Below are 26,274 nucleotides of genomic sequence, written 5' to 3' on the forward strand. Positions count from 1 at the left end.
GGAATTTCTTGTGTTTGTGGAAGCAAGTTTTAAATATTAGGACAATTTCTGTTCTTTTGAGTGTCCTGAGGATCCGATACAATCTGAACACAAAGGTTTTATTGACTCCACAGACCTTAATGTGCCTGAAGGTGTCTAGACGTTCACATCCAAACCTTCCTCCCAGTGTTCCTAGCCCTCTGCTAACATGGATAATCAGTGCTCGAATCTTTCCTAATATAAATGGGATCTGTTTTGGCAGACTTCTTTCCAAGGTGTTACAGCCCAAGCACCAAACATGGACAAAGTAAATAGGTGGTAATTATTGACAAGTTCATTGCTAGGTTAATGTGTACATTTCCACTGCAGCTATAATCATTTGTTTGTTCTAACCTGAACTTTCACTAGCTGCTTGCTGTCCATGCTGCCTAGGCAATCAGGTGAAGCTTGAATTTCACACAGTTATGTGAATTGTTCTTTGTACTGCAGTCATACCTTCAGTTTTCACCCAGTATTTCACACTGTGACACCTAGTTAGGTCATCTGGTCGTAACTAGACAAAAGTTTTCCTTTTAAATTGAAGAACAAACATTATTAACATTAAATTTAATTTGTATAGGCTCTTCTTGCATATAGAAATTATATAAATGGGATTTTTTTTTCTTTCAAATGTGTGCCTTTGTGTCCTTTCTGGAGCCTGGCACTTAAATAGCATTTGGTGTGTCTTTGTGGTAGGCCTGGCGATTGCATACGGCTAATTGAAATGGAATAAAAAAGCTACATACATGGTTCAAAAATGTGAAAATATTTGGAAAAGGCAGGCCTGAAAAGTATACCTTCCACCCCATCCTCATCATCTATTTAGTTCAAATCACACCTATGAATACACACTTATTATTTTAGGGGTTGTTTTAAATATATTCTTTCGAAGTTTCTTTACACATTGCAAATATTATTTCCTTCTCTCATCTTTATTTATGAAATGTAGTGTACTATACCCACTGTTCCTCACTTTGTTTTTTTCACCTAACACTATGGAGATTTTTCCATATTGATATGCAGAGAACTTCTTTCTCCGTTTTTATACCTGCATAATAATCTGTTCCTTGATTTATTTAACCAGTCCCCCTATTGAGGGATATTTAATTTGTTTACAGTCTTTTTCTGTTGCAGACAAGACTGCCATGAATTCCTTTGTGCCTACATCATTTTGAATGTGTGCAAGTATATCTGTAGAACAGTTTCCCAGGAGTGGCATTACTCAGTCAAAGGGTGTACGCACTGATCATTTTGATAGATAACTGCCTAAATGTGTTCTGTAAGACTTGAAGCAGTTTACACTGTCATCAACAATAAAGTAAATCTTTTTCTAAAATGGAAAACTTTCAGACATTTGTGCAGCCACATCAAAACATACACATGGGATAGAAGTCAGGAGACAAGGTAGGGAGCACGCACTTGGTTTTAGGTGCTTTAGTTTGTGATCTTATTTAATCCTCACAATAGCCTTAAAACACAAACATTAGATGCACCAAATACAGCTAGAAAATGGAAGCTTAGTGCAGATAAGTCACTTGCCCTGGTCTCAGCTAGTAGGTCTAGTAAGCCTACTTACTAGATGGATGGATGGACCTGGGGTACATAGCTAATGTGTGTGACTCCAAAGCCCCTGTTCTTTTCATAACTTCCAGTTCCATCTGGGATCTGGTCCTAGTTCTGCAAGAAACTTGTAGTGTGGCCTTACACATAGAACACATGCAATCAGCTGAGTGTGGATGCTCGAGCCTGTAATCCCAGCTACTTGGGAGGCTGAAGTGGGAGAATCAGGAGGTCAAGCACGACTGTACTCCAGCCTGGGCAACACAGTGAGACTTCTCTCTAAAGAAAAAAAAAAAGAGGCCGGGCGCAGTGGCTCACACCTGTAATCCCAGCACTTTGGGAGACCAAGGTGGGCAGATCACCTGAGGTTGGGAGTTCAAGACCAGCCTGACCAACATGGAGAAACCCCATCTCTACTAAAAATACAAAAAATTAGCCAGGTGTGGTGGCTAATTTTTTACAAGTATGCACATGCCTGTAATCCCAGCTACTCGGGAAGCTGAGGCAGGAGAATCGCTTGAACCCAGGAGGTGGAGGTTACAGTGTGCCGAGATCACGCCATTGCACTCCAGGCTGGGCAACAAGAGCGAAATTCCATCTCAAAAAAAAAAAAAAAAAAAAGAGAAGGAAAGAAAAGAAGAAACGCAAGCAATAACTGTTGAGTAGTTGGATGGGTGAATGGGTGATTGACAGAGACGGGGATTCAGGGAGGTAAGAGTATTACTCAGAAAAGCAGAGGAGGAATCAGAACCTAATGAATACCAGAAACTTAAAGGTAATATTGGCCAAGATGGGCCTGGGAAGAGAGTGTTGGGTTGTGAAGAGAGCCTCCTAGCTATGCAGGAAAAGGTTAACACTGTAAAACAACGCTTGATTGTCTACCATTAAATCATGCTTCTGGGCTGAGTGCAGTGGCTCACGCCTGTAATCCCAGCACTTTGGGAGGCTGAGGCGGGTGGATCACCTGAGGTCAGCAGTTCAAGACCAGCCTGGCCAACATGGTGAAACCCCGTCTCTACTAAAAATACAAAAATTTGCTGGATGTGGTGGCAGCTGGTGGTAGCTAGGACCTGTAATCCCAGCTACTCGGGAAGCTGAGGCAGGCGAATCTCTTGAACCTGGGAGGCGGAGGTTGCAGTGGGCAGAGATCATGCCATTGCACTCCAGCTTGGGTGACAAGAGCAAAACTCCCTCTCAAAAAAAAAAAAAAAAAATCATGCTTCTGTAAGGTGGCCCCACATCCAGCTTATGTGTACAGTTTCACTTCTATGTTAATGTTTTACAGTATCAAGTTGAAAGAAACCCTGAATACGTGTGGGGGTTAATGAAAGTCTCACCAAAGCTGATAAAAACTTGACGAGGCTTCTAATCCTAGAGTGTATAAGTGTGAGGAGTACTAGGTAATTTTTTTTCTTTTTTAGAGACAGGGTCTTCCTCTGTTGCCCAGGCTGGACTGCAATGGTGCAATCATAGCTTACAGCAGCTTGGACTCCTGGGCCCAAATTATCCTTCTACCTCAGCCTCCTAAGGTGCTGGGATTACAGGCATGAGCCACTGTGCCCCACCGTAATTTTTTTTTTAGAGCAAAATGCCAGACTATAGCTCTCCAGGTGTGTTTATGTCTTGAAAGTACTGCAATGACCTCAGAAGCTTCTTCACCCATCTCAGGGCTATTGCTGTTGTTCACAGTCCTTGAACCACTTCTTGGGAATTGCCTTCGGGCTCCCAAGTTCATTCATTGTATATAACCAAGGGTGTCTGAGCTTTGTCCTTTAAGGATGAAGATTGAAAAAAACAACAATCCACATTGTTTTTATTTTATTTTTTAAGTTTTATTTTATTTTATTTTATTTTTTTGGTAGAGACTGGTTCTCACTATGCTGCCCAGGCTGGTCTTGAACTCCGGGCTTCAAGAAACCCTAGTACCTCAGTCAGACTCTCAAAGTGCTGGGATTACAGGCATGAACTACCGTGCCCAGCCCCACATGGTTTTTAGCAGCTAAAACCCCCTAGGAATTAAACCTTATGAAGGCGGGTGAAATAAGACAAGCAATGCTGTTGTGCATGATTTAGTACTACCTAAGTTGTTTATATCAGAGTTTCCCAGCCTGTGAGAATGGATTATAGCCATGCCAGCATTTCTCCTAGCCTTTAGGGCAGCCAGGTGGGATCTTGACAGCCTGAGTCATCTGAAAGCAGCTTCCTCCATTTGTTGCAGTGTGATGCACAAATATCATATTCTGTGTATGTCATGACATTGAAAAGATCAGGAAGTGTTGGTGGCCGGGTGCAGTGCCTCATGCCTGTGATCACAGCACTTTGGGAGGCCGAGGCAAGAGGATCACCTGAGGTCAGGAGTTGGAGACCAGCTTGGCCAACATGGTGAAACCCCATCTCTACTAAAAATACAAAATAAATTACCTGGGCATGGTGGTGCAAGCTTGTTGTCCCAGCTACTCAGGAGGCTGAAGCAGGAGAATCACTTGAACCTGGGAGGTAGAGGTTGCAGTGAACCGAGATTGTGCCACTGCACTGCAGCCTGGGTGACAGAGTGAGACTCCATCTCAAAAAAATAAATAAAATTAAAATTAAAATTAAAAAGGAAGTGTTGGGATGTGCATTCCAGCTGCTCTGTCATTTTCACTAGTAGTTTCTTTTGCTTAGAGATAACATCTGCCTTCAGCCACCCCAGCAAGGACTTTCGTTGAAATGTTCTCCCTAAAACATTCTCTTTGCTTATTTCTTTTCCTCACTGTTAATGATAATTATAATGAACCTTCTCTCTCTCTTTTTTTTTTTCTGTAAGGTGATTTTTGTGTGTATGCCTGTTTCTGCCTCTTCCCATTTTCTCAAGACTCTGATATAAACCACAGAGTTTCTTTTTTGCTAATTTCCTTTACTTAGTACTTAATCTACAGGTATAGCACCTGTAGACTAGATGTTATGGGAGGTTCTGGTTACCTGTACACCTTGCATTAATGTGTGGGTATGAATTTCAACATTTCATTTCAACTGAAAGACGGTATAGAGTGCTGATTAAGAATGTGGGCCTGGAGTTAGACTGGATTCAAATCCTCGTTCAGGTTCAGTTATTAGTTGTGTGACTTTGAGCCAGGTGCTGACCCTCTCCATGCTGCTTCATCTACAAAATAGGATCAACAATAGTACTTCATAGAGCTGAGGAATAAATAAGTTAATACATATAATGCACTGAGAATATAGCCTGGGCCAGGAATGGTGACTCGTGCCTGTAATCCCAGCACTTTGGGAGACTGAGGCAGGAAGCTTGCTCTTTAGGCCAGGAGTTCGAGACCAGCCTAACCAACATAGTGAGACCCCATATATATATATATATATATATAAAATATATATATATATATTTTTTTTTTTTTTTGAGGCAGAGTTTTGCTCTGTTGCCCAGACTGGAGTGCAGTGCTATGATCTTGGCTTACTGCAACCACCTTCTCCTGGGTTCAAGCGATTCTCCTGCATCAGCATCCGGAGTAGCTGGGATTGCAGACGTGTGCCACCACGCCCGGCTAATTTTTGTATATTTAGTAGAGATGGGGTTTCACCATGTTGGTCAGGCTGGCCTCGAACTCCTGACCTCAGGTGATCCATCCACCTCGGCCTTCCAAAGTGTTGGGATTACAGGTGTGAGCCACTGCACCCACCTTTTTGTGTTTGTTTAAGATCAAGTTCTAGATCCCTGAGTTTGTTGATTTCCTCACTTTTTAAATTTCTCTCTCTCTCTCTTTTTTTTTTTTTAGAGACAGGGTCTCACTCTGTCACCCAGGCTGGAATGCAGTGGCGTGATCACAACTCACTGCAGCCTCGACCTCCCACGTCAGCCCAGCAGCTGGGACTATAGGCATGCACCACCACACCTGGCTAATTTTTTTTTGTTTTTTTGGAGAGTTGACATTTTGCCATGTTGCCCAACCTGGTCCCTAACTCCTGGACTCAAGCTATCCGCCTGCCTCAGCCTCCCAAAGTGCTGGGATTATAGGTGTGAGTCACCTCACCTGGCCTTCCTCACTTTTTAAAAAGGTAAATTTATTTAAAGAAAAATGGTGACAAAAATATTAAGTCAATAATAGCACAAATGATAAAGAAATATTCAAAAATCATAAAAGTGGTATGCGAATGGCCACAGTTTATGAGACAGTTTTTCTAAGGCTACCAGGTCTTCTTATTTAGCTAGATTACTTGCTCTTATATTTTTGCTGCTATAACTTTTTTATTTTTTATTTTATTTTATTTATTTATTTTTTGAGACAGGGTCTCACTCTGTCACCCAGGCTGAGTACAGCCTCAACCTCCTGGACTCAAGTGATCCTCCTGCCTCTGCCTCCCGAGTAGCTGAGACTACAGCTGTGCACCACCATACCCAGCTAATATTTTTATTTTTTGTAAAGACAAGATCTCACTATGTTACCCAGGCTGGTCTCAAACTGCTGGCCTCAAGTGATCCTCCTGCCTTGGCCTCCCTGCTATAATTTTTAAAAATAAATTTTATTTTAGAATAGTTTTAGATTTACAGAAAAATTATGAAGTTGGTACAGAGAGTTCTCACATATTGTACACTCACTTTCCTCTTTTTTAACATCTTCTATTAGTAGGATATGTTTGTCACAATTAATGAACCAAATCTGTTACATGATTACTAACTAAAGTCCATGCTTTAGTCAGACGTTATTAGTTTTTCTCTAATGTCCTGTTTCACTTCCAGCGTCCCATCCAGAATCCCACATTGCATGTAGTCATCATGCCTCCTTCGGCTCCCCTTGGCTAAGAGTTTCTCAGATTGTCCTTGTTTTTGATGACTCTGACAGTTTTGAGGAGCGCTGGTTAGGTATTTTGTGGAAGATTCCTCAACTGGAATTTGTCTGGTATTTTTCTCATGATGACACTGGAGTTACGGGTTTTTGGGAGGAAGACCACAAAGATAAACTGCCCTTCTCATCACATCATCTCAAAGATACATGTGGTTGACCTGACTTCTCACTGCCCCCTAAACTTCTCTAGTATTCCTCCTGGAGACTCTGAAGTTTAATGATGGGCAAAAAGGCAGATTTTTATTTTTTGTTCTAATCTTCTTGAAATCTTCCAGTTTAATTATGTTCATGATTCTTGGTCAAACCTACTTCTTCCTAAGTTGCAGCTTTTTTTTATGCTTTGCTTTATGAAGAAGCTCGTTCAATTTAGTTTTCAAATGTTTACACCAGGAGGCTTAATGCTGGCCTCAAAGGTGTATCAGGTTGTGAGTGGACAACTTGTGCTTTGTTACAAGTGGCTTTTCATTCTGGAAAAGAAAATCCCCCCTTTGCTTAATGTGATCTATTATGTTTCCTAAGCATGGAACTGAAGTCATCTGAATGGCATGTAGGTGCCTAACCTGAGAGAGTGGCAGCAGCAATCAGTCAGCGGAAAGACCTTAGATCTTTCTCCTCCTGGGTCTCCCCAGTGTTCTCTCTGGTGCCAGTGGGTCTCAGGGTGCACAGAGCCCCCATGCTTGAGGCCCAAATGTCTGGTGTGAATAGGACTGCTCTGTTGTAAAATTTCAGTCTTCCATCCCAGCCACACAGTTGCTAACTGCTAACTCCCATCTCAAGCACACTTGCCTTTTTTTTTTTTTTTTTTTTTTGAGACAGGGTCTTGCTATGTTGCCCAGGCTGGTCTCCTGGGCTCAAGCAATTCATCCATCCAAAGTGCTGGGATTATAGATGTGAGCCACCAGGCCCGGCCACAGACACCTGCTTTTGACCATGGGCCTTTGTACTCTGTATTCAGACAGAGTGAAACATAGACACAGTGACCGAGTCTGGCAAGCAGCCACGTGGCATTGGTGAGGTGGGTCTGTCCGCCCCTCTTAGAGTGCAAAGCAGAGCAAGTATTAACCTTTTTTGTGAGATGGAGTCTCTCTCTCTCTGACACCCAGGCTGGAGTGCAATAGTGCAATCTCGGCTCACTGCAACTTCCGCCTCCTGAGTTCAAGCGATTCTCCTGCTTCAGCCTCCTGAGTAGCTGGGATTTCAGGCACCTGCCACCATGCTCAGATAATTTTTGTATTTTTTGTACAGACCGGATTTCACTATGTTGGCCAGGCTGGTGTCGAACTCCTGACCTCAAGTGATTTGCCCACCTTGGCCTCCCAAAGTGCTGGGGTTACAAGCACAAGCCACTATGCCCAGCCGTATTAACCTTAATTTCAGAAGAGAAATTAGAAGGCCTCTTTTTTTTTTCTCCTGATCTAGCCAAGGCAGAGGCTTAGCAAACCCAGCTAATTCTGTGAAATGAAGGAAGCTTGGGAAAAATCTCCCTCCCCAGCGTGGAGCTCACTTAAACCAGCTCAGGCCTTTGATTCATGGCTAAATCAATATCCTTATATTATCTCTCGTGCTGACCATGGCATGTTAGTGTGAGGACAGAGACCACACTAAGGCAGCAACCCCTGTGGAGAATGAAGGACATCCCCATCCAGCAATCCTGTATATTCATATAGGATTGTTCAATCCAGTTCAGTCTCTCCAAGTAGCTCCTGTATGCCTTCCCTGGTGACTCCATAGGTAACCTAATCATCTGGGGATCTTGTTAAAATACAGAAGAATCTGGTTCAGATTCTGGGGTGGAGCCCAAGATTCAGCATTGAAAAAAAAAAAATTCCCAGGTCATGCTGGTGGTGCAGGCTCTGGGACCACAATTTGCTTTTAAAAGCAGCTAAATCTTCAAAGTGGAATCAAACTTCCTTGGGGTTAAGCCTAAGCTGTGCCACTCACTAGCTGTGTGCCCCTCTTAGATAAAGATGCTATAATGGCCAGGTATGGTGGCTCATGCCTGTAATCCCAGCACTTTAAAAGGCCAAGGCAGGAGGATCTCTTTTTTTTTTTTCAGGTTTGTGTCAGCTTTAATCAAAGCTCAGTCTTCTTTTTTTAAATTTTATTATTATTATACTTTAAGTTTTAGGGTACATGTGCACAATGTGCAGGTTAGTTACATATGTATACACGTGCCATGCTGGTGTGCTGCACCCATTAACTTTTCATTTAGCATTAGGTATATCTCCTAATGCTATCCCTCCCCTCTCCCCCCACCCCATGGCAGACCCTGGTGAGTGATGTTCCCCTTCCTGTGTCCAAGTGTTCTCATTGTTCAGTTCCCACCTATGAGTGAGAACATGTCGTGTTTGGTTTTCTGTCCTTGCGATAGTTTGCTGAAAATGATGGTTTCCAGCTTCATCCGTGTCCCTACAAAGGATATGAACTCATCATTTTTTATGGCTGCATAGTATTCCATGGTGTATATGTGCCACATTTTCTTAATCCAGTCTATTATTGTTGGACATTTGGGTTGGTTCCAAGTCTTTGCTATTGTGAATAGTGCCGCAATAAACATACGTGTGCATGTGTCTTTATAGCAGCATGATTTATAGTCCTTTGGGTATATACCCAGTAATGGGATGGTTGGGTCAAATGGTATTTCTAGTTCTAGATCCCAGAGGAATCGCCACACTGACTTCCATAATGGTTGAACCAGTTTAAAGTCCCACCAACAGTGTAAAAGTGTTCTTATTTCTTCACATCCTCTCCAGCACCTGTTGTTTCCTGACTTTTTGATGATTGCCATTCTAACTGGTGTGAGATCGTATCTCATTGTGGTTTTGATTTGCATTTCTCTGATGGCCAGTGATGATGAGCATTTTTTCATGTGTATTTTGGCTGCATAAATGTCTTCTTTTGAGAAGTGTCTGTTTATATCCTTCGCCCACTTTTTGATGGGGTTGTTTGTTTTTTTCTTGTAAATTTGTTTGAGTTCATTGTAGATTCTGGATATTAGCCCTTTGTCAGATGAGTAGGTTGCGAAAATTTTCTCCCATTTTGTAGGTTGCCTGTTCACTCTGATGGTAGTTTCTTTTGCTGTGCAGAAGCTCTTTAGTTTAATTAGATCCCATTTGTCAATTTTGGCTTTTGTTGCCATTGCTTTTGGTGTTTTAGACATGAAGTCCTTGCCCATGCCTATGTCCTGAATGGTAATGCCTAGGTTTTCTTCTAGGGTTTTTATGGTTTTAGGTCTAATGTTTAAGTCTTTAATCCATCTTGAATTAATTTTTGTATAAGGTGTAAAGAAGGGATCCAGTTTCAGCTTTCTACATGTGGCTCGCCAGTTTTCCCAGCACCATTTATTAAATAGGGAATCGTTTTCCTGTTGCTTGTTTTTCTCAGGTTTGTCAAAGATCAGATAGTGGTAGATATGCGACATTATTTCTGAGGGCTCTGTTCTGTTCCATTGATCTATATCTCTGTTTTGGTACCAGTACCATGCTGTTTTGGTTACTGTAGCCTTGTAGTATAGTTTGAAGTCAGGTAGCATGATGCCTCCAGCTTTGTTCTTTTGACTTAGGATTGACTTGGCAATGCGGGCTCTTTTTTGGTTCCATATGAACTTTAAAGTATTTTTTTCCAGTTCTGTGAAGAAAGTCACTGGTAGCTTGATGGGGATGGCATTGAATCTATAAATTACCTTGGGCAGTATGGCCATTTTCACGATATTGATTCTTCCTACCCATGAGCATGGAATGTTCTTCCATTTCTTTGTATCCTCTTTTATTTCATTGAGTAGTGGTTTGTAGTTCTCCTTGAAGAGGTCCTTCACGTCCCTTGTAAGTTGGATTCCTAGGTATTTTATTCTCTTTGAAGCATTTATGAATGGGAGTTTACTCATGATTTGGCTCTCTGTTTGTTATTGGTGTATAAGAATGCTTGTGATTTTTGTACATTGATTTTGTATCCTGAGACTTTGCTGAAGTTGCTTATCAGCTTAAGGAGATTTTGGGCTGAGACAATGGGGTTTTCTAGATATACAATCATGTCATCTTCAAACAGGGACAATTTGACTTCCTCTTTTCCTAATTGAATACCCTTTATTTCCTTCTCCAAGGCAGGAGGATCTCTTGAGGCCAGGAGTTTGAGACCAGCCTGGGCAACATAGCGAGACCCTGTCTCTATTAAAAAAAAAAAAAGATGTTATAATTTCCTCAACTATATAATGGGGATAACAATAGTCCTATCTTATGGAGTTGTTGGAAAGATTGAATGAGATAATCCACACAAAGCTCCAGGCTCAGTGCCTCAATGAATGTCAACCACTGTTACCCTTCCCAGAGTAGCATCGTGGCAAGTCCTGTTTGGGTTGGTGAAGTGTCATTATATATACAGAGAGAGACATCATCTTCCTTTGTGTCTCCTTTCCTTGTTCAGTGAGATGGCTTTGATTTTATAGATTAGATTTCTATGCAAATGTTGGATTCCCTTGTGCTAATAATGACCATCCATCAATGAAACTCTCTTTTTTCAGTGATGAATGCTGTCAATAATTTCTAAAGTGATGTTTTGTGCTATCATGTTTTTGAAATAAGAGTTTATCTTATAGGAATCTAAAAGAAATTAAAGAAAATAAAATTGGAAAAGTATATCTGAAGGAGACAACTCTTTGTCATGGTTTGATGACAGACTTGCCTCTGTAGCTCTTAAAGGTCAGCCTCTCCCCTAGGCAGGCGTCCACATCTCCATGTGAGTTCAACAATTGTTCCAAGAGTACCTTTCTAATTACTAATTATGTTCTTGTTTCTCTTTCTCTCTCTCTCTCTCTTTTTCTTTTTGTAGAGATGAGGTCTCACTATGTTGCCCAGGCTCATCTCAAACTCCAGGGCTCAAGCAATCCTCCCACCTCAGCCTCCCAAAGTATTGGGATTACAGGCATGAGTCACCACGCCTAGCCTATTCTTGTTTCTCTATATTTAAATTTCAACATTAAGTTTGTCATCCAGCTTCATCGCATTTACTTTGTGATGATCAAAACGAATTCTAGATATGTAAATTCAGGTGCTTTTATTAAAAAAGAAAAGTGGTCTGACTGATTTTTATTTACCCTCAAATAATTTTTTGGTTGATAATTTTATACGTCAGTTACGTGGAATATAGCCTAAGTTCACCTTTCTTCAAAATGAGTGCCCTGTTAGCATCTGCCAGCTGATGGAATGCACACTTGGGGATTAGCATTTGTGCCGTGGCACAGAAGACAGTGTTTGTACATGCTTTGATGTGGGAAAAGGGAAAAAACATCTAGAATAATGCTGCTCCACAAATGTTGATTGGATGGATGGATGAAGGATAAAACGCAATTGAGGCAAAAGCAAAGTAAGAAAATGAGAAGGAAGTTGAGTGGACTACTCCTCTGGAGTTGACTCGTGCTACATTCTTGGTTCCAAAACCTCAAAAGCTCCAGGAACCTAGCAATGATGACAGCAAGGAAAACACCAGGACCCCCTTCCTTACAAATTCACTCAAAAACCCAGCAGACAGGCCAGTGAAGTCTTTAGGATGCCTGATATGGCATAGTCATAGGAAATATTGACAAGATTTTCTTTTTGTTGGGTAGAAACTTTTCATTTCCGATTAGGGTAATGAACTGAGTTGAAAAGCTTCCACCATAATGTGAATTTCAGGTATGTTAGCTCTAGTTCTAATCCCTTCTGTAATGTTGCCTAGTATTTCGTTTCTTTGTGTGCCTGTCACAACGGTGCTTACAACAAGGGTTCTGTTAGTTCAGCTGTCACAATGAATTTGTGCATGGATCAATTTACAACAGAATCAAGGGAGATAATGAGCACCAAAGGATTAGGCTCAGAGCAGCGTATGATTTGATGAAATGTGGAGTTCAGAAAACAGACACATCTTTAAACAAATTCAGATGTGAAAACAATGCATCTGTCTACAATATTTATTATATAATAATGTAGATTAAGCATGGAATGTCTCCTGTTTGTGGACAAAAATAAATCTCATTGCTTTTCAAGTTAGCCTGCTAGAAGAAATGATGTAATACCTTTTTCTACTTTGAGGAGGTATGGTGAGGATTCACAAAATCATACGGACAGAGTGTATGGAAATACTTGGGTAAGAGGTAATGTATAGCCACCAAGTTGTGCTTAATGAAGGGAGTAGCTATTTGAATTTCCCTGAAGACAGTAAACCCTAGGATACCAGGGACCACATTTTCCTCTTTTTTTTTTTCCTTTCTTTTTTTTTTTTTGAGACAGGGTCTCTGTCTGTTGCCCAGGCTGGAATGCAGTGGCGCAATCATGGCTCACTGCATCCTTGACCTCTGGGGCTTAAGCAATCCTCCCGCGTCAGCCTCCTGAGTAGCAGGGACTACAGGTGCATGCCACCATGCCCAGCTAATCCAAATCTTGTTACCTGCTAGAACCCCTGTGCCCACCCAGATCTTGCCTGTAGTATGCACTTGATGAAAATGTGATGAATGAGTGAAATCAAAGCCAGCAAACAGAATGAAACATTTATTTATATATAATTTATGAATGGCCTTTATTAACACCAATCAAGTTTAGTTAAATCATTGCTAACATTATGAGTACTTTTATTTATGTATTTATTTATTTTGAGATGAAGTCTCGCTCTTGTTGCCCAGGCTGGAGTGCAGTGGCGCAATCTTGGCTCACTGCAACCTCCACCTCCTGGGTTCAAGTGATTCTCCTGCCTCGGCCTCCCGAGTAGCTGGGATTACAAGCATCCACCACCAGCCCAGCTAATTTTTTATATTTTTAGTAGAGACAGGGTTTCACCATGTTGGCCAGTCTGGTCTCGAACTCCTGACCTCAGGTGATCCACCTGCCTTAGCCTCCCAAAGTGCTGGGATTACAGGGTGAGCCACCGTGCCCGGCCTACTTTTCCATTATTTATCAATAATCATGTTTTAAACTGTACCATGATAACAATACAACTTTGTAGGTCAACACTGACAACTTCATAGTGTTTAGGAGACTGTGTATCTAAGCCCTTTAATGTTGCAAGGTAGCTTTTCTGTTGCTAATTTAGCTATAGTTTATTGACAGGTCACTCCTGGTACTCAAGGGAACTTTGTGCAATTAGAAAGAGGCCTTCCCCACCAACAACACATGCACCCTTGCAGATGCACCAAGGCTGCAGTTCTGCCCCGTGCAGTGAGAAGCTTGTACAGCTGTGCGCTGCGTCCCTGTTTAGTGGCTACCTTTTCATGTCAGATACCATGCTGGGCAAATTACACACATTATCCACTCTATCAATTCTCCTAACAAGCCTGAAAGGTAAACAATATCCACATTTTACAGATAAGGAAACAGATCCAGACAGGTTAGGAACTAACTTGTCCAGATTGCACAGGTGAGTAAATACATGGCGGAGTCAGGATTCACACCCAGTGTTAGGACAGTCTCAATGCTCTGCTTTGGCTAGAGGGAGGGAGGGAGGGAGATCAAACACATTAAAAAATGAGCTTCCTTCAGCAGCTCAAGAGTAAGAATAAGCTGAGGGTTATGTAATCTGGAGCCAGAAAGGAAGTTTGAGTGGTAATTGTAGACTTTATTGTGTTCTGAGAGACGGTTCAAAACTACTTGTTTTCCAATCTTTTCATTTCTTCTTCTCCAATCTTTTCATTTCTTCTTCTCCTTTTCCTTCTTCTCCTTCTCCTTCTCATTCTCCTTCATCTTCTTCTTCTCCCCCTCCTCCTCCTGCTCCGCCTCCCTCTCCTTCTCCTTCTTCCTCGGTTGCCTGGGCTGGAGTGCACTGGCGTGATTTCGGCTCACTACAACCTCTGCCTCCCAGGTTTAGGCAATTCTCTGGCCTCAGCCTTCCGAGTAGCTGAGATTACAGGCACTCGCCACCATGGCCAGCTAGTTTTTTTATTTTTTTAGAAGAGATGGGGTTTCACCATGTTGGCCAGGCTGGTCTCGAACTCCTGACCTCAAGTGATTTGCCCGCCTTGGCCTCCCAAAGTGCTGGGATTACAGGCATGAGCCACCGTGCCCAGCCTAATCTTTCTTCTTTCACAGAAATGTACTAATATTGGAATGAATGAAATCACCTTACTTTTCTGTTTGTGCATCATAAGGCTGATCTCGAATTTCTGGGCTCAAGTTGTCCACCTGCCTTGGCCTCCCACAGTGCTGGGATTACAAGTGTGAGCCAACACACCAAGACACTGTGCATCTAATTTCACCCTTGTTTGGGCCACTATGGGAGGTATAACAAAAGTGATCCTAAGATTGACAAGATTAGTGGGTGCTAGTCTCTGTACTAGTTCTTTCTGGGTGTTATCTCATGTAATCCTCATGTCAGTTCCCTGGTTCAGTAATAACACTATTCCTACTTTACAGGTGATGAAACTGAGGCAGAGAGAGGCTTAATAAGGCTAGTAAGTGCAGGAACTGGAGTTATAATCCACTACACTGGCCAGGTGCCGTGGCTCACGCCTGTAATCCCAGCAGTTTGGGAGGCCGAGGCGGGCAGATCACCTGAGGTCGGGGGTTCGAGACCAGCCTGACCAACATGGAGAAACCCCATCTCTACTAAAAATAGAAAATTAGCCAGGCGTGTTGGCACATGCCTGTAATCCCAGCTACTCGGGAGGCTGAGGCAGGAGAATCGCTTGTACCCAGGAGGCAGAGGTTGCAGTGAGCTGAGATCGCGCCATTGCACTCCAGCCTGGGCAACAAGAATGAAACTTCATCTCAAAAAAAGAAAAAAAAAATACACTATACTATAGGTGTCCTTTTCAAGGTCATAAGGTGTCTGTCCTCTTAGAGCAGATTCATCTCTTCTAACACATAGGAAAAAGAACTTCTGAGCTATTCCTTGAGAGCTACTGCCTCTGAAATACAGCCATTTCCAAATTTAGAGTGCAATTAATCAATATAAATTACAAAGTAAATGTGGCCCTGCCCTTCTAGCATTTTCTCTGCTTTGTGTGTGTATGGTCATTTTAAAGGTATTGTGTGTCCTTTGGGCTACCACAAAAAAAATATTAAAAGACAATGACATTCTTTTGTAAAGTTTCCCAACTTGGTTGACTATTTTCAGGTTGTGTTTTATAAAAGTATACGCTGTGGACACTTGCCTACTTCCAGTGTACCAGTAAAATTGGGAAAGTTACATAAGAACTGGCCGGGCACGGTGGCTCATGCCTGTAATCCCAACACTTTGGGAGGCGGAGGTGAGTGGATCACCTGAGGTCGGGAGTTCGAGACCAGCCTCACCAACATGGAGAAACCCCGTCTCTACTAAAAGTACAAAATTAGCCAGGTGTGGTGGCGCATGCCTGCAGTCTCAGCTACTCAGGAGGCTGAGGCAGGAGAATCGCTTGAACCTGGGAGGCAGAGATTGCAGTGAGCCAAGATCGCCCATTGCACTCCAGCCTGGGCAATAAGAGCAAAACTCCAACAAAAAAAAAAAAAAAAAAGAAAAAAAGAAAAAAGAAAAGAATGAAAATGGACCAGCCTGGGCAACATAGAGAGACCCTGTTTCTAAAAAAGTTTAACACTTAGCCTGGTGTGGTGGCACATGTCTGTAGTCTCAGCTACTTGGGAGGCTAAGGTGGCAGGATCACCTGAGCCTGGGAGGCTGAGGCTGCAGTAAGCTATGGTCATGCCATTGCACTCCAGCCTGGGTGACAGAGTGAGACCCTGTCACAACAACAACAATAAAAGAATGAAAGTGAATGGATATTGTGATCATGGGTATAACTATTCTAGCTATGGCAAAAATTGACGGATCACTTGGAAAAGTTTTCCCAAACTTTTGCAAAGCTTTTTATTGTGGGAGAAAACTTAGACTGATAGCATAATATGTTTTTCAGAATGTAAAATTGTGTGGCTGTGTTTTGGGTGTGTCGGCACATTTTTTTCCCCACAATTTTTGCTCTAGGAGAATGATGCCTTTCGAATGTATTCATGATTGGCACAGGTGGATGAAAATGGTTTGTCTCATTTAACCAACAATACTAATCACTGTAATAACTATTTTACCAGAAAATATAATTTGGCAGACATCTGTGATTAGTACATTAACACATTTCCTAGTTTATTCCCAAAGGCAATTATCACCAGACCATCCTTTGTGTGATATCTAAATGCATTGTTTTCTCAGGATGAATTTCTTTTTAGACCTGAAAAATTACCTCGATTAAGTTGCCTTACTTGCAATTAATTTGAAGGCTTCATTCATGATGAGGCAGGAGGGGGAGGTGAAAAATAGCCCTCTCCTCAATTCTAATTGAGCCCTAAGTCTCATCAGGTTTTTCTTGAGTTCTGCTTCTCTACTTCCAGCTCTATTCCCTCTCTGCAGGAGGATTCACACCTAGTCCCTGAGGCAGGGTGGGGATGCAGATATTCACACACACACACACACACACACACACACACACACACACCACTACCCTCCTTATTTCCCCTCCTCACAGGAACCTCTATGTAAAAACTACCCCTTTCTCAAAACACAAAACAAATTTTTTAATAAGATAGAGAGCTCAGCTCCAGGCTGTTACATATATTTCCAGCCAAGATTTATAAGTCCAACAGCCTCCCGGATTTGCCACCAGGATGTACAATCTACAACCATCTCCAAGATACCATGCCCCAGCCTGAGCAATTCATGTCTCTCTCACTGGCCTAAATCCATCTATCCCTCTCCCCCTCCCCAGAACACATATTTTTAGAGACAGGGTCTCACTCCCTTGCCCAGGCTGAGTGCCATGGCATGATTACAGCTCACTGCAGCCTCGAACTCCTGGGCTCAAGTGATCCTCCCCCATCAGCCTTCTAAGTTACTGGTACTACAGGTTCACACCACCATGCCCAGCTAATTTTTTTTTTTTTTTTTGTAGAGATCATGTCTCGCTATATTGCCTATGCTGGTCTTGAACTCCTGGCCTCAAGTGATCCTCCCACCTTAGCCTCCCAAAGTGCTGGGATTACAGGCATGCTGTGCCCAGCCTATCCTATATTTTCTATCTCCAGCATCAGAGCTATGAACCAGTGTTTCTCTAGACCCTCCCTCTCCCTCTCTTCAGCCCCTGAACTGTCATTATGTCCAGTCATTTTTACTTCTCATTTCTGAGTCCTGTTTGTCCTGTGTCACTGGACACATTGACTTCTGTGTTGCCTGCCTCTAATTCATTCTCCAGAGGGAGTTTTTTTGTTTGTTTGTTTGTTTGTTTTTGAGTTGAAGTCTCGCTCTTGTCCCCCAGGCTGGAGTGCAATGGCACGATCTAGGCTCACTGTAACCTCTGCCTCCTGGGTTCAAGCGATTCTCCTGCCTCAGCCTCCCAAGTAGCTGGGATTACAGGTGCATGCAACCACGCCCGGCTAATTTTTGTATTTTTAGTAGAGACGGGGTTTCACCATGTTGGCCAGGCTGGTCTCAAACTCCTGACCTCAGGTGATCCACCAGCCTCAGCCTCCCAAAGTGCTGGGATTACAGGCGTGAGCCACCGCACCCAGCTGGGAGGTTTTTAAAATCCAGATTGGATTGATTCATTTCTCTGCTCACAATTCTTTTTTTTAGTTATCTTTTATTTTTATATTTCAAAAATGATCAGATTTTGGAGGCATAATTCACATACAATAAACTGTACATGTTTATAGTGTACATTTTAGTAAACTCTGGTTTATCTGTACACCATAGAAGCATCAGCACAATCAAGATTGTGCCCCTTTGAAATCTCCCTCCTGTCTACTCAATCCCAGTCTCCAAAGAGCCACCGTTCTGCTTTCTATCACTGTAGATAAGTTGGTATTTTCTAGAGTTTATATAAATGGAATCATGTGCTATGTAATCTTTTTGTCTTCTTTTACTCAGCATAATTATTTTGAAAATCATCCATGTTGTTGCACTTATCAATTGTTCATTTCTTTTTTATTACTGGGTCGTATTCCCTGGTGTGAACGTTCCACAGATTTTTTTTTTTTTTTTTTGAGACAGTCTTACTCTGTGGCCCAGCCTGGAGTGCAGTGACGCGATCTCGGCCCACTGCAAGCTCCGCCTCCCAGGTTCACGCCATTCTCCTGCCTCAGCCTCCCGAGTAGCTGGGACTACAGGCGCCCGCCACCACGCCCGGCTAATTTTTTTTTGGTATTTTTAGTAGAGACGGGGTTTCACCGTGTTAGCCGGGGTGGTCTCGATCTCATGACCTCGTGATCCGCCCGCCTCGGCCTTCCAAAGTGCTGGGATTACAGGTGTGAGCCCCCGCGCCCGGCCGTTCCACAGATTTTTTGACCTATTCGCCTGTTGATGGACATTTGGGTTGTTTCCGGGTTTGGGCTGTTACAAATAAAGATGCTATGAACATTTGTGTATAAATGTATGGGCATGTGGTTTCTTTTCTCTTGGGAAAATACCTTTAAGTTAAATGGCAGAGCTGTATGGTGCATGTATATTTATTTAACTTTTTTAAAAAGTCCTGCTAGAAATTTTTGTTCTTCGTGCTTGGAGGATAAAATCTAAACTCTTTAGCACCACCTGCAGGGCCCTCCATGACCTGGCTTCCGGGCCAGCCTCCAGCCGCACTATCCTTTCCTGAGTCCTTCAGGCTTCCCCATGTGTTCTGGAACTCGCAAACTATCTCAGCACACTCAACTCATGTGTGACTTCTTGCCACTCTGTGTACACAGGGGTCACACGGCGTTTATCGCATGGGATTGTTTTTGTTAGATTACTGCTTCTGATGGCTTCACCTGTGGTACCAGAGAGCAGAGCCTGTAGTTTTCATCTGTGTACCTAAACTGCTTTTGTACATCCCATGTTTTCATTTGGAAAGTTTTCTTTTTTTCATTATAAATAATCATTAAAGCATCTTTGGAGGTGTTGGTGAAGGTGGTAGATTGAAGATATGGATCTAATTTTGTGCCTTCCTGAAAAACCACTAAAATGACAGTAAAGAGATTTAAAAAACAGTTTAAACCCACAGAGATAGGAAGAACAGAAAAAAAGACAATAATAGAACAATACTGGAGTTTAGGAAGCAGACAGACATGTGACAGCTCACTTAACATGCCAAGGAAAGCTCAATTTGATTAGCAGTAGAGAAAACTGAGAACCACCCCGGATACCACAGGATCCTTAAAATGCTCTGGAGCTGGTGGCTTGCTTGGTACCTCTGTAAGTCCTTCATCTTCATGAAGATTAAACTGATAGGCTGTTTGATATGAATACATGTGTTCAAAAGAGAGAAAAATGGCAGTGAGTTGAATAAATGATAATATGTGAACTCCTAGGAAATGAAAAAGTATGATAATTATTAACTTGGGGAAAAATAAAAAATTGTAATAGCTTAATATATGGCTGAGTTCTTCATAGAAGACACAGTCATTATACAGACATACATTTGGATATTGATATAATCCAAATTACAACATTACTATTTTAAATAATTAATATAAAATCACTGAACTGAAAGGAAATGTGGGCCGGGTGTGGTGGCTCGCACCTGTAATCCCAGCACTTTGGGAGGCCGAGGCGGGTGGATCACGAGGTCGTGAGATCGAGACCATCCTGGCTAACAAGGTGAAACCCCATCTCTACTAAAAATACAAAGAAATTAGCTGGGCTTGGTGGCGGGCACCTGTAGACCCAGCTACTCGGGAGGCTGAGGCAGGAGAATGGCATGAACCCGAGTGGCGGAGCTTGCAGTGAGCTGAGATCTCACCACTACACTCCAACCTGGGCGACAGAGCAAGACTCCGTCTCAAAAAAAAAAAAAAAAAAAAGGAAATGTGAATGTGTAATTGGAGAGAGTGGCTGGTGGTCAAGGAGAATAGGAAAAGAGCTAAGTTTTTATCTTCCATAGTAAAAGTTAATTGAGACGGGCGTGGTGGCTTACATCTATAATCCCAGCACTCTGGGAAGTCAAGGCAGGTGGATCACTTGAGCCCAGGAGTTTGAGATCAGCCTGGGCAACTCGAACCACATGGGACCACATCTCTATTTAAAAAAAAAAAAAAAAAAAAAAAGTTAATTGAAAGGCCCAAACTGAAAAATCCTGAAGCACAATTCATTTAGCAACACAGAAAAAAATTCCTCCAAAACAGCTAAAATAATTAAAATATTTGCTTCTATAAGCAAATATTTCTTTTTTAGAAGGGGAAATGGGAGAGGAGACCTGAGTATTACTTGTTTTTAGCTTACACTAGATAAGCAGATAACTCTTTAAACTGCATGCGCCTATGACTGAGGTGGATGGTAACTTAGTGGGAAAAAAGAAGAGAAACAATCTTTGGGGAAAAAAAGAAGAAGAAAAAGATCCCCTAGAGACCCACTTTAACTTTTGACTTATTTTCTTCCAGTTTTCCTCCCCCATCATTTGTGATTTGTTTTCCCTCTTTTGCCCTCCCTCCCCTCCCTGCCTTTCTTTCAACATTGCCATAATCATACTTTATATAAAATTGATAGCTAACTTGTTGAGCACTTAATCGCACAGTAGACTTCGGGTTAATAAGTACTTTATATGCACTACTTTATTTGATCAACCCAATCATGAGTGATTTCTAAACTTATTGTATTATAATTATTTTCTTATTTTAGCATATGGTCTTCATAATCATCTTTTTCATGGTATAATAATATTCCATACCATGGAATATTTATCTGTTCTCCAACTTATTAGACTTTTAAGTTATTTTCTAGCTTTTGCTGCTATAAAGAACAATGTGGGGTGGGTGTGGTGGCTCATGCCTATATATGCTAGGACTTTGGGAAGCTGCAGCAGGAGGATCACTTGAGCCCAGGAGTTCAAGACCAGCCTAGGCAACATAGCGAGATCCTGTGTCTAAATAGAAAAGTAAAACAAAAATAAAAAAATGGAAGAATATTGGGATTATATATATATATACATATATATATATATATTTGCTCCAAAAGTATCTTCATAAGGTTTATGCTTTTAGAATAAATTTTCAAGAAGTAAAACAACAACAACAAAAATTTCCAGAAGTAGAACTGCTGGGTCAAAGAGTATTAACATATTGCCAATCTTAAACATGTTGCTTATCTTGAACTATCCAGCTCACTTTTGCATCCTTTAAACTATCATGCCTCATGCAACTCTGAGATCAATATGAAGGAGAGAAGAGAGATTCACTGCTGTTTTAGAGACAAGATTATTGGGAGCTAAGTTTCCAAGCTCATACAGTTGGAACAATGGCCAGAAGTAAAATGCATGTTTCCCTGCTTTCTGTTGATTTCTTTTCCTACTGTGCCCCCCAAATGACATGAAACTCAGGCTGAACTGTCTCTGCTGCTTCCCTTCCCAGACATCTTAGCCTTTACCTATTAGGGCTTCTCTGCCACAGTCCCTTTTCCATTTGCTGGGGGCTTTTCTGTGTTAGAAGGAAAGTAAGACCTCTCTAGCAGCCTAAGGACCTCGCATCACGAAACCTTCTAAGTTTGGGGATCTTCTATTGCCCTCCCCGCCAAAACAAAAATGGAAAAAAAAAATTTTTAATAGGAAACCTTCTAACTCTCAAGAGGAGAAAGTGTGAGACAAAGAAAAGAAGAGAGAAACAAAGTGGAGTAAGCTCAGTTAGAATCTGGGACAGGAGCCATGAAAAGATGCACAAGGAGCAAACAGGAGAAAACTGTGGTTTTGGAGGACTTCAGAGCTTAAGATGAAATGTTTGAGCTGAAGACAATAAAGGGATTTGACTTGGAGAGTGTTAGGGTCATGGTATGGCCTTTCTGTACTCAGATATATTTGGAACTGTCTTGAACTGTTAAATCTACTTTGTGATATCAATTCACTTTTCAAGATAAAGCTAAACAATAATTTGTGTTTTCTCTTTTCTTTTTATTTTTCAAATGAATAACCAAAAGTAACTGCAAATGAGCATTTTTCAACCGCAGAAGAAAATGAGTCCTGCTTTGCCCAACCAAAGCCACGTACATTGGGAAGAGAATCTACTATTGATGGCAATGTACAAAGGGAAAGCCGTCCTCCCTTACAAAAGCTCAAGGTTTCAGCAGAGCCTACAGCTAATGGTGTTAAACCCCTCCAAGAACAGCCCCTGGCCAAGGACGTAGCCCCTAGAAGGGATGCCACAGACCAATCAGGGTCCACAGAAAAGACTCAGCCTGGAGAGGGACTGGAGGAATCTGGGCCGCCTCAACCAGGTGGCAAAGAGGATGCCCCAGCAGCAGAAGGAAAGAAGAAAGATGCAGGAGCAGGGACAGAGGCTGAGCCTCTAAAAGGAAATGCTGAAGCTCAGCCTTTAGGACCAGAAGCCAAGGGTCAGCCTTTGCAGACAGCAGGAGAGAAGGACTCCCTCAGAGCAGTGGAGGCCACTGAGAATCCACAAGCTGCTGCAGAGATGAAGTCTCTAGGAACAACTGAGAACGTTCTGACTCTGCAAACAGCTGGAGAGCTACAACCTCAGGGCACAATGGGAAAGAATGAGCAGGCCCCGCTTCTAGAAACAATTTCCAAAGAGAATGAATCTCCAGAAATATTGGAAGGAAGTCAGTTTGTGGAAACAGCTGAAGAGCAGCAACTTCAGGCAACATTGGGAAAAGAGGAGCAGCCCCAACTTCTAGAAACAATTCCCAAAGAGAATGTAACACCAGAAGTACTGGACAGAAGTCAGCTTGTGGAAAAGCCTGTTATGAATGATCCACTCCATAAAACTCCTGAAGGTCCAGGAAACATGGAACAGATTCAACCTGAAGGAATAGTTGGAAGCATGGAGCATCCAGCACGAAATGTAGAGACAGGAGCATATGTGGAAATGGTCAGAAACATCCATAGTAACGAAGAGGACCAACGCATTGAAGGTAAAAGTTACGCTGGCAAACCTTTTGGATGTTTAGATGTGCTCCATAGGAGACCAGCTCTGGGGAGTGGGATGGGGTGGCTGACACACGGTCCCTGAAGTCACTTTCAGGTGGTTGAAGTTCGTTTGACCAAACCAAAAAAGCTTCTATGCCTGGGAAAGAGGCGTTCTATTAATGCTCAGTTTGTCAGCAAAACTTTTCCGAAACATCATTCTGTCCAAAATTTTAACCTAGTGTTTAAATAGTATCTAACATTGAAGGCAACATGTGAAACTTTCTGAATTTTTCCAAGTTGACACTTCATCAGGCCCCATGTATGAAATTAGGATCCAAAGTAAAGGTGAATAGATGACTACTGGAGGCCTTCACCTTCCAATGAAATGATATATACATAATGGATCTCAGAATGTTATTTTCATCTTTGTGAAGCTTATCTTAGAAAATGACTGTCAGGACAGGGTTCAGTGGCTCACACCTGTAATCCCAGCACTTCAGAAGGCAGAGGTGGGAGGATAGCTTGAGCCCAGCAGTTCATGACCTGCCTGGGTAACATAGTGAGACCTCGTTCTCCGGAAAAAAAAAAAAAAAAAAAAAGAAAGAACGAAAAAAGAAAATGGCTGTCAGTCTGCTCTTGTTCTTCTGTAGTTTTAAAATCTGTATGAGAAAACCAGAGAAAATGTACTATGTCTTAGCATATGGTGTTTTAAAATTTTAAATGTATTTTACTAGCATAAAACAAATGATGTTTACAGTGTTCTTTATTGGTGTTATAATTTAAAAAAATATATATTTTTTAAATACATAATGGCCAAGCCAGACAGGTTTGGGGGCACCCCTGGACCACCCTTTGATTTAGATACAAATTAGACTTTCTTTCTTTCTTTTTCTTTCTTTCTTCCTTCCTTCCTTCCTTCCTTCCTTCCTTTCTTTCTTTCTTTTTCTTTCTTTCTTTCTCTCTCTCTCTCTCTCCTTTCTCTTCTTTCTTCTCTCTCTCTCTCCCCTCTTCCTTCCTTCCTTCCTTCGTTCCTTCGTTCCTTCGTTCCTTTCTTTCTTCCTTTCGAGACAAGATCTTCAAGCTGGAGTGCAGTGATGCAATCACAGCTCACTATAATCTCCAATTCCTGGACTCAAGGGATCCTCTTGCCCCAGCTACCAAGTAGCTAAGACTACAGGAATGTGCCACCATGCCTGGCTAATTTTTTTTTCTTTTAAAAAATTATTGTTATTATTTTTGAGACAGTCTTGCTCTGTTACCCAGGCTGGAGTGCAGTGGTATTCTTAGCTTATTGTAACTTCTGCCTCCCAGGTTCAATCCATTCTCCCTCCTCAGCCTCCTGAGTAGCTGGGCGCCACCATCCCTGGCTAATTTTTGTATTTTTTGTAGAGACAAGGTTTTACCATGTTGGCCAGGCTGGTCTCAGACCTAGGCTCAAGCAATCTGCCTGCCTCAGCTTTCCAAAGTGCTGGGATTATAGGCATGAGCCACCATGCCCAGCTGTCCAGCTAATTTTTGAAAAATATTTTGTAAAGACAGGAGGTCTTGTTGCCCAGGCTGGTCTTGAACTCCTGGCCTCAAGTGATCCTCTTGCCTCAGCTTCCCAAAGCATTGGGATTACAGGTGGGAACCATCACACCTGGCCATGAACTTTCTATTATAATCTGTTCTACCACCATTTCTTTGGTAATTTTGCATCCTGATTTTATAGAGAGAATTTCTTTCATAAGAGTATGCCAAGACTCGAGATGTTAATTGACTCGACATTTCAGCCATTCAGAGGCTCTGAGAGAATCGAGATGATTACTTTTCTTTTCCTTTTTTTTTTTTTTTTGAGACAGAGTCTCGTTCTGTCGTCCAGACTGGAGTACAGTGGCGTGATCTCAGCTCACTGCAACTTCTGCCTCCCGGCTTCAAGTGATTCTCTTGCCTCAGCCTCCCGAGTAGCTGGGATTACAGGCTCGTGCCACGATGCCCAGCTAATTTTTGTATTTTTAGTAGAGATGGGGTTTCATTACTTTGGGCTAGGCTCCTGAACTCCTGACCTCAGGCAATCTGCCTTCCTTGGCCTCCCAATGTGTTGGATTACAGGTGTGAGCCACTGTGCCCAGCTGAGATGATTACTTTTCTTGATACCCCCAGAGAAACTTACTGCTTAGACCTGAAGATCAAGAACTGCCCCCATTAGAGACAAACTGTGGGATAATTTATGCTAATTCTAAATGTCTCTTAGTATCTCCTTTGGTTACTTTTCCAGGTGAGACAGGGGAAAAGGTGGAAACAGAGATGGAGAATGAGAAAGTGAGTGAAGGGGCTGAAACCAAAGAAGAAGAAGCAGGAGAAGCAGTGGACCTTTCAGCAGCCACACAGATAGAAGAGTGAAGCGACACAGCATGTTATCATAGAGGAGACAAAAATGGTAGTGAAGCTTGTGGTTATGTATCTTATCTTTCTACATTTACATGTTTTCTGTAAGGAGTGTGGTTATAGAGAAACTGTTGGAACCATGAGAAGGATGTTTCCGTGTTCTTGATTATATTGTTCTACAAAACTGCTAAGCCATGAACAGTTTTCTTAGCTACTTAGAATGGTTATACATTTAAAAGTATAAAAACCAAAGCCAATAAAAATTATGTGATTATTTAAGAGTGTGAGGGTGACTTTCTTCATTGTGGCCATGGGGCCATTCAGTATAGAAAATGAGACCCTAAAAAGAAAGTGTAAACCTTTAGGTACAAGTGGCTAGAGAAAGGAGTTAGCAAATTTTAGGGAACTCACAATAATAAAGTCACACAGTTATAATCATGATGGAATGAGAATGAACAACAGCAAAAATAATAGAATGAGCTATACCAAATATTTCTGTCTTGTTATAGAATTCAGAGCTGATAAGAACCTTAGGAAGTATGTCATCTACATACTTGCTCTCCTTTAAGGTTGTCAACTACCACAGATCCTTATTTATCATGGAACATTAAATACATTAACAGAATCCTTTACAAAGGATTGTAAACTCTGGTGCTCTCACAAGGTTAGACATTTTTCATGATG

At 41.9% G+C, this 26,274-nt stretch overlaps 1 protein-coding gene across 1 annotated transcript in view; it reads left to right on the forward strand.

The window, feature by feature from the left end:
- Positions 1–26,274, forward strand: part of ERICH5 (glutamate rich 5) — a 45,087-nt gene extending 18,813 nt beyond the window's left edge. The window contains exons 3-4 of the mRNA XM_054498284.2: positions 22,275–23,228; positions 25,481–26,274. Of these exons, the coding sequence (XP_054354259.2) occupies positions 22,275–23,228; positions 25,481–25,605 (1,079 nt within the window). The 3' untranslated portion in view covers positions 25,606–26,274. The remainder of the gene's footprint in view (positions 1–22,274; positions 23,229–25,480) is intronic.

The sequence above is a fragment of the Pongo pygmaeus genome, chromosome 7, assembly GCF_028885625.2.
Source record: "Pongo pygmaeus isolate AG05252 chromosome 7, NHGRI_mPonPyg2-v2.0_pri, whole genome shotgun sequence".
In the NCBI taxonomy this organism is placed as follows: Eukaryota; Metazoa; Chordata; class Mammalia; order Primates; family Hominidae; genus Pongo; species Pongo pygmaeus.